At 55.9% G+C, this 8,739-nt stretch overlaps 1 protein-coding gene across 1 annotated transcript; it reads right to left on the bottom strand.

Moving 5' to 3' along the window:
* Positions 1-664: 664 nt before the first annotated feature.
* Positions 665-7,674, bottom strand: ADGRG1 (adhesion G protein-coupled receptor G1). Its single transcript, XM_017740921.1, has 13 exons — positions 7,563-7,674; positions 6,623-7,048; positions 6,031-6,154; positions 5,802-5,949; positions 5,598-5,726; positions 5,261-5,377; positions 4,596-4,641; positions 4,142-4,242; positions 3,950-4,065; positions 2,687-2,961; positions 1,953-2,064; positions 1,482-1,750; positions 665-1,315 (listed from the first exon to the last, which is right to left on the bottom strand). The coding sequence occupies exons 1-13, from the start codon at positions 7,600-7,602 to the stop codon at positions 1,212-1,214; spliced, it is 2,007 nt and encodes a 668-aa protein (XP_017596410.1). The 5' UTR covers positions 7,603-7,674; the 3' UTR covers positions 665-1,211.
* Between the last annotated feature and the right edge of the window lie 1,065 nt (positions 7,675-8,739).

Genomic DNA, 8,739 nt, shown 5'->3' on the forward strand with positions numbered 1-8,739 from the left:
ACAGCAACGGCCACACCCGCCAGAGCTGCCGAGTTTTCCCCGTGGCTCCTTCCCATGACCGCCCCAGGGCTTTTTGCTTTCCCTTTCTCCCCACAGTCCTGCCCTCTCCCCACAGTTGATGGCCCTCACCAGCCCGGCAAATGCTGGAGCATCCTCCTCCTAAATGGGGCATCACCACAACCCTCTAGGATAAACCATCCCGTGCCTGGCAAGGCACCCCTGCCCCAGCTGGGTGCTGGAAGGTGGGTGGAGGGGAATGATCCAAAACCACCTGGAAGGGGAATGGTGGGATGGGAGATGTGGTGCTGTGCTTGCAAGAGGCACAGCCAGGACAGCCAGACTCTGCCTGGCCCCACAGCCACTGGGGGGATGATCCCCATCCTGTGATGTCTCCCTCTTCAGATCCCTGTCCTCCACCTGCCTCCCTTTCTGCTGGGTAGTGATGGTCCCAAGAGACTTCCCAAGCCGTGGTATCTCCCTCCGTCACCCCAACCCCAACGGCACCAGGCAGCCAGTGCTCTGCCAGGAGCACCATTATCGGTCCCAGCTCAGCAGGATCCTACAGGGTAAAATGCTGGGTCCTGGCCCAGAAATGGGGTAACCCAGAGGAGAGGTGGATCCCATCAGAGAGCCCACCAACACACCAAGCAGAGACCCCAGCGAGACACATTCCAAGAGGAACAACTTTAATGGGCACAACTCTGGTGTGCAGGCACGCTCACTGAACTCCTACATCACCCAAAAATAGACATTCAACAAAATAACAAAAATAGATTATTCCAGCTGCCTGAGGGTGTAGTGGGGGCAGAGTCCTTCTATCTTCCCTGGGCAAGAACCCTCATGGTGACCACCAGCAGGGGCTGAAAACTGGGCCTTTCCCACTCATCATCCCTGGCCTCAGGACATGGGGGGGGACATCCAAAGGCACTGGGGACCCTCTCCCTTCCACTTTTTACAGCCCCCACTGCCTGGGTAAGCATCCCTCCCTCCCTCCCTCCCTCCTGCCCCAAGGATGCCAAGCCTGTCAGAATGGAGTGGGTGGGGAAATTGGGGAGAGGGCCAGCAGCGGTGAGGGGTGGCCAGCCCCACTGTGGGTCCCTGGGCTCCTTGCAGCCCTACGGGGCAAGAGCAGTAGCAAAGCAGATGGTGTGGTCCTTCTTGTGGCCGTCCTTGGCGTGGGGAGCTCTGGCACGGCACAGCCACCATGGGGCTCAGCTGCTGCTGGGCTGCAGCTTGGCACTGTCAGAGCTGCTCTGCTCTGCAGACTTCCTCGCCTGCAGCACCATGGTCCAGTACCAGAGGAAGATAAGGAAACCTGGGAGAGGGGAGAGGAAGCATTGGTGAACCTCCTTGAAGGACAAACAGCAGTTGAGAGCGAGCCACCCAGCCTGACAGAGTTCCTCCTGCACCCCATCACCACCCCACCAACACCCCGTGAAAATCCTGGTGCCCTTCAGAGGAGCCCAGAGTCACAGGCTCACCTTGGAGGGAGTTGATGATGGTGAAGATGTAGAGGGAGACAAGGCAGAACACACCAGAGGTGAAGGAGAAGAAGATCAGTGCCCAGGGGATGCCCAGCAGGATGCTCAGCCCAAAGAGGGCCAGGACGTGCTTGAGCTTGTGACCTTTTTTGTTTTGCCGGAGGATCTCCCGGACCATGGCCCCCAGCATGACCGAGTTAAAGAGGAACACCAGGCTGAAGAAACCCAGGTTCACGATGTTATGGATCAGGGGGCTCGTGATCCAGCATCTGGAGGGAGGAGAAAGGGCAGAGCATTACGCTGTGTCATCCCACAGGGACACAAGTTGGGAAGTGTGGTACCAGCCCAAAACCCAGGAAGGGGTGATGCCCCTGGCACAAAACCCCAGAAAAGCCCCAGGCCATGGTGAAGGTTTAGCCAGCTGACTTTACCTGTGAGCAGAGACCAGGTAACCCATCTCCCATGACTTACATGGTTGCGTTGATGGATCTGCCATCAATGGATTCATAGATGGGAATGGAGAAGGAGCCGTAGTTCGTCCAGCTAGCCAGGAAGATCAACATCACACAGCAGATGGGGAATCCTGGGTGCAAAGAGCAAAGTGAAGTGGCTTCCCTACTCCCTGGCCTTTGGACCTTCTGGAAGGACCTGTTGCCCCTTTCTCTCTGCATAGAGCACAAGCCAACATCCTCCCTCCCACCAGGAAACCAAGGATGGAGCACATGACAAGGGCACCTGGCATAAGCCCCAGCCTGGGAGGGAGCAGTGCTGTGCTGATCCCAGCTGGGGACCTCCCAGGGATGTGGAGCTTTAGGCCATGAAAGATCCTAAGATCTTCCTGCCATTACCTCTAGCCCAAAGCATGGCAGAGAAGCATGGGCACTTCCCTCATCCAGCCCATCTCTCCGGGCTGTCCTGGATGTTTCTTTCAGAAAGAGATGATCCCATTACTATTTAAAGATCCCAAGTGGTGGCTCTCACATGTCTCCGTTGCTGGGTGACCCCCAGGGTGACCCACCCTTGCTCTAGCACCAGCTTCTGCTTCAGCCTTCAAGTCTCCTTCTCCACCAAGGCTCTTGACAGATGCCTGCTCCCCCACAGCTGTGTCTCCATCCCCATCTAGGCATCGTGTCTGGTGGGAAAGACCTACCCAAGTGCCCCTCCACCCTGTGCCCTCAGGATGTCTCTGCCTCCCCCATGCTCACCCCAGCCCACCAGGCAGAGCTTGCGGAGGAAGTGGTCATGGTAGGCGTTGAAGACTTCAATCACAAGCCGGTAGAGGTTGTAGCCCTCAATGCCCATCCAGGTGAGGCAGCTCAGGAGTGCGAAGTGCAGAAGCAGCCCCCCGACTCTGCAGACGGCCTCGCTGCCGCTGCCAGCCAAGTGCTCGGAGATGAGGAAGGTGACGTCCAGGACGAAGATTGCGACCAGCAGGTTCATGTGGATGTACATGCTCGTGATCTGGTCTCGTTGCTTGCTTCTGGAGAATCAAAAGCAGCAGACCTCACCACCATGCCTGGCCAGCACCAATGGTGCCCACAACACCCCACAGCCCTTCACGGGGCAACTCGCCCCAGCAGAAGAGCAAGGAGACTCTCTGGTAATGAGAGGGACTGAGAGACCAACCCCACAGGTGGGAACACCCATCCCCCATGCAAATCCAGCCCCCTGCAGCTGACCCTGAATTGAAGATGCTCAAAGGGCTGAAGCACTTCTCCTGTGGAGACACGTTGAGTGAGTTGAGGTTGTGTGGCCTGGAGAAAGCTCCAGGGAGACCTTAAAGCACCCCCCTGTGCCTAAAGAGAGCTGGAGAGGGACTTTGAACAAGGGCATGGAGTGACAGGACAAGGGGGAATGGCTTCAAACTGAGGGCAAGTTTAGATTAGATATTTGGAAGAAATTCTTCCCTGTGAGTGTGGTGAGGCCCTGGCACAAGTTGCCCAGAGAAGTTGTGGCTGCCCCATCCCTGGAAGTGTTCAAGGCCAGGTTGGATGGAGTTCTGAGCAACCTGGTCTAGTGGAAGGTGTTCCTGCCCATGGCGGGGGGGTTGGAAATGAATGATCTTTCAGTCCCTTCCAACCCAAACCATTCTATGTTTTTATGATTCTATGATTTCAGGTCTGAATCATCTGCTTAGGATCAGTGGCATGACTCAGGAGAAGACACCCACGTTCTTCTCCAGGTCCTTGAAAAGATCTTTGCAGACTTCTGCTTGCTGCATCCATAACAATAACCAAGGAGATTTTCCAAAATCATTGAAAAGAGCTGGTGTTCCTGAGCACCCTGCAGGAGACCTGACCAAGAGGGTGGATCCTGTACAGGAAAACTCTGCTTTCTTCAAGCAAGGCTCCTTCATGATGCTTCTAGCCAGGCCACCAACTGCCCATGGACAGCTTGTGCCCACCCAGGTGCTGATGGCCAGGGACAGGACACAGAGAGGGGGCGTGGGGTGAGCCATCAGACTGTACCTGAAGTAGAGGAAGAAAATGGTGCAAATGGATGCCAAAGCCGAGATCAGGCAGCCAACGTAGGTTATGATACTCAGGTAATTCCTGTGCACGGGGGTGATGTCTGGAGAGGATACCTGAGGAGGAGGAGAGGTGGTGAGGAAGAACAGCCAGTGGGAATGATGTAGGGATGTAAGGGAAGGTGCTACCCACCAAGAGCACAGCAAAGTAGGTGAGGTGGTTGCACTTGCACTCTGTCTGGCTGCTCCCTGCCACTGTTGTACACCCATAGCTGTCCCAGCTCCCAGAACTGGCTGTGCAAGAGAAAGGGAGAGCATCTGGTGAGCAGCAGGAACATCTGCCTTGGGCTAAAGGATCTTCAGGGCAAGGTGTCCATGGAAAGAGGGAGAACAAGAGTGGCGAGTCCCAGCTTGTCCCAGGCCAAGCACACATATTCAAATAGCTCCCTCAGCATGAGAACCCATCCCTAGGGAAGGGGAAAGCTCTTAGGTTAGCTATGGAGGGAAAACCTGACATCTGCCCTGTGGGAACGGCTTATGGAGATGGAGTGAGGAAGGGAAGTGCAGAGCAACCTTCGCCCTGCTGGCGGGGCTGTGGTACCTTGGAAAAAGGGCCTGACTTCACACCCAAGGGCAGGGGCACTCACCAGAGGCGTCCTCCTGCCAGAAGACGCACAGTGGGGTGACGTTCGTCTGCAATGACAAAACCACAGGCCCTGGTCAGGATGTAGTTGTGGGTTTGTTGCCTGCCCAGAACTTTTGTTAGGGGACAACATGAGGCAGGAGGCAAGATGGACTCAGGAGACAAGCTATGACTTTGATAAACCAGACTCCCCCTACAATGGGAGTGGGCTCCTGGCAGTGACCACTCTGTTAACCATCTGATGGAACAGATACCTCCTCCCAGGTCCTCTTTTCCAAACAAGGGGTTCAGCTTTGAGCAGGCACCTGGCAGAGCCATGAATGAGCCAAGGGGCTATTAACTCAGAGTGTCCCCAGCGCTGGGGACTGTTCTGGATGTGACACATCTGCCATAAGGCATCTCCTGGAGAGGGGAAGGCAGTGCCACCACTAGTGCACACAGTGAAGCCATGATTGCGATACAGCCCCAGAAGACACAGCAGACCCTGCACAGGTAGGCCAAGGGCATGGAAGTGCTGGATTGTGACCACACCCTAAGCTGGCGGGGCCTGAGCCCTCCTTCCTTTCCCCTCCATTCCTGGTGGGATCAGGTTCTATGAGAGGGCCTGAGCCCTCCTTCCCCCTCCATTCCTGGTGGGATCAGGTTCTATGAGGCTGTTTCCCCACCTACCGGCAGCTCATCATGGAAGAAAGTGAGGACCACCGGGTCAGAGAGGTTGGCCACAACTGTGTCCACCAGGGAGATGCTGACTACCTTGTTACCCAGGACATGGCTGCTGTTTTCATCCTGTTAGAGAAGAGGAGAAGGTGGCAGTGTGGGAAAGGAGAGCTGCCAGGTGTGAAGCAGAGGAGAGTTCCCAAGAAGGAGATCCCAGGACTTTCCCTGTCAAGCTTTTAGCTCATCTTTGAAGCATCTTCTCCCCGTGAGCACCAGCAGCCTGGTCTGGTGGCATCCCTGCAGCCCTGTACCACGGGACACCCCACCATGCCATTCACGTGGGCATTACCTGGAACATGGTCTGCCTGTTAATGTCCATGAGGAGCACTCTGTGCTCCACCACCTCCTCCCTCTCCTTCACCATCATGAACAGGCTGCTTGGCAGGTCCACTGTGAATCCCTGGACTTCTCCACCCTCCTGCAAGGAAAGACTCGTCAGGAGAGAGGTCGGGAGAGAGCACAAGAGCATTAAGGCAGACTTTCCAGGACCCACCTCTCTCTGGGAAGCAAAGGTCAGGTGCTGAGGAGCCCGACTGGGCTGGACCCTCAGGACAGTTGCGTGCACAGTGGCGTTCCCAAAGGTCTGGTTCTGCCCTTCGAGCTCCACCTTGGCCAGCATCTTCTCCAGCTTCCCAAGTTTGCTGTTGGGGAAGGGGCACAGTGAGCTGGATGCAGCAGGCACACATCGGCAGCGGCAGGAATGGGGCGAGCTGGGAACTCCCCGCCGGAGCCTCTGCTGCTCCGTGGCTCCCATGGCTGGTGCTGGGGGCTGGGCAAGGAGGCTGTTGAAGGAGGTGAGCTGCTCCTCCACATCCTGCTCCCAGACAGGCATGCTCTCTGAAAAAGCTGATGGAAAGGAAATGCCGTGAAATGCAGGGGTAGATCTGGCTTTTTCATGCCCTGAACTACCTGGCACAGCCCTGGTGGGAGCAGAAAGCAGAGAGCTTCAAGGTGACTCCAAGCCAGGGAAGCTGATAGTGACCCCAACCCACAGGGCTTTTCTGCCACATGGAGCTCAGCTCCCACTGAGGCCATGGGGACCTCATGGTGGAGACTGGACCCTAAGAAACCACTGCAAAGACCTCAATTTTCCAGGATTTCAAGTGGCATTTTTGAAAATCTCCACCTTTAGGGATGCTGTCTTTGGGCTGCTTCAAGAAAACCTGCATCCCCTTCCATCACCCTTCAGCTATCTTCATATCACCAGGCTAAACCATATACTGGGAAACAACCAGTGCTCTGATGATGCTAGAGAACAGACTTGGGATAAAACAATTCTTTAATTTCCCTAAAATAACATTAAACTGCATTTACCAAGGAAGGCGTATTCAACTTTAGCATCCATGGAGGTGTTCTTCCCACCCTTTTCGATGTAGGACACATTGAAGATGTACGCGCTGGTTCTTTCAGTCTTCTGACTCTCCTGTCCCCCGGGGATGCTGCTGGATGGGTCCCCACCCAGGAGGATGCTTTGCTTCCCATATGCCAGCCACAGAGCCCTGTTGGACTCGAACCAGTAGATGCAGAAGCGGTACCTGCCCAAGGGGGGGGGCAGGCTGTACTTGTAGGAAGATTTTCTCCTGTTTGGCGAAAAGGGCGCTTTTATTATCAGTGCCTGGGCCGTGTTCTTGATGATGATGGAGTCACGGTCATGCTCGTAGATGACAGAGCTCTCCTGGGTCTGGTTTCGGTCACCGCAGAAGCGGAAATCCTCTTCCCTGTGGCCATTGGCTCCCACCCCTGCATTGTACAAGCACACAGAGACAGCAGATCAGCTGGAGGGACAGCCAGCCCTGGCAAACATTGCAGCCCTGCAGCAGCTGTCACACGGCACGCCAGGCTCTCCACCCCAGTTACCCCAACCCTGTCCTATGGGCTGCAGGACACCAGCCACCTCCCCAATGTCACAGCCACGCTGCAAGGATCTGCCAGGGCCCCTCGGGCAACAGGACCTCCTGTCTTTCAGGGACACCCTCTCCCATGTGCTACCACCCACATCAGCAGAGACTGAAAGAGGACTTCTCCATTCCCAGAAGGGATGGATGGAGACCATCTCCTTTCCCTGGAAAGGACACATTCTGCCCAAAAGACCCACCAGAGGCACACTGGCCCATGAGATGTTTGACTTTTGTGGAAGCCTTGGTTGCATACACCTCATGGTGGCCCCCAGCCAAAGTTTTGGGGCTGCCAGTTACTCCCAGCAGCCCAAACCCAGCTCACCATCCCAAGGCAGGGCACAACTGGGATAGTCTACCTTGGAGAGGGGAGAGAAGGAGCAGGAAGAGAACCTTCATCCTGGGCAGCTCTCTACTTTGGCTTGGCCTTCGAGGAGACAGCAGAGCCTGGAAAAGGGAAAGGAAAAGGGGCCACATGAGCATTTGAGTATCCCCCATGCCATGGGGGCAGGGATGGAGAGCAAAGGCTGTGCAGGTGGGACACCAGCCAGTGTGTCTGCTCTGGCTCCCTGCTGCCTCTGTCTCCATGAGGAGCCAGGATCACTGGGCATCCAACCTGGCTGTGGGCTGGAAGGATGGCAGAGGCTGGAAGCCCCTGAGCTCTCAGCACAGAGAGGGTGCCCCAGCACTCCAGCACAGGCTCCAATCACCTACGAATCCACATAGGAGGGGTCCCCTCTTCCGCTCTCTGCTCCATATCTCACTTAACGCCTTGCCTTGTTATCATAAATGATAGGAACAGAAGGAAACTGTGGTTTCCTAACTTGCCAGGCCTAAAATTATTTTCTTGGGTGCTTTCAGCTCCTGCAGATTAGCTGAGGAGCTGGGCATGTTGCAAACCGCTCCATCATTTCATCCTGCAGAAGCAGGCTCTCCCAGGCACATCCTGGCAAGGCCAGCACAGCAACCATGGCTGCCCAAATCTGCTGCCCCCAACCAGCTGGGCCACATCCTGCACAGCCCCTTTGCCCATCCCTTCATCTGGCATTCTGCTCCACCACCCTTTTCTTTGTCTTTGCACAAGAGCAGGGCTTCTGTGACCTCCACCCAGGCCAGCACTGAGCACCCTTGGGTGCTGCCACACCTCTGAGCTCACCCAGCTACGCCTTCACACACACAGCCTTTTTCATCCTGCCTTCTGCCTGCCCCAGGCCACAAACTGCATCTCCAGCTCTGCTGGGATGCACCAAGTGTCATCACCTCCTCACCCTGCTGTCATCTCAACCATGGGACACACCCTGCCAGGGTCTGGCAGCCAGCAGAAGCCCCTCCAGGTCTGACACAGTATTGGTGGGAGCTGCTGGAGCAGCTGGCCCAGCAGAACACTTGTCAATGCCCAAAGTGAAGCCAGCACCCTGTTTGCCACTGCTGCACCCCCATTCTGTACCGCTCTCAAACATCCCCTCAAAGCCCACCAGCTGTCAAGTCCTGTTCTGTTTGCTGTGAGTGGCTGCTGGGGCACCAACCAGCATCACC

Source organism: Corvus brachyrhynchos, unplaced genomic scaffold (genome assembly GCF_000691975.1).
Source record: "Corvus brachyrhynchos isolate BGI_N302 unplaced genomic scaffold, ASM69197v1 scaffold26, whole genome shotgun sequence".
Lineage (NCBI taxonomy): Eukaryota > Metazoa > Chordata > Aves > Passeriformes > Corvidae > Corvus > Corvus brachyrhynchos.

Coding starts and splice junctions, on each gene's coding strand:
- ADGRG1 (XM_017740921.1), bottom strand. CDS start 7,602: ATGAAGGTTCTCTTCCTGCTCCTTCTCTCCCCTCTCCAAG. Junction 4,243..4,595: donor CTGGCAGGAGGACGCCTCTG/GTGAGTGCCCCT, acceptor TCTCTTGCACAG/CCAGTTCTGGGAGCTGGGAC. Junction 1,751..1,952: donor AGATCCATCAACGCAACCAT/GTAAGTCATGGG, acceptor TCCTCCCTCCAG/ATGCTGGATCACGAGCCCCC.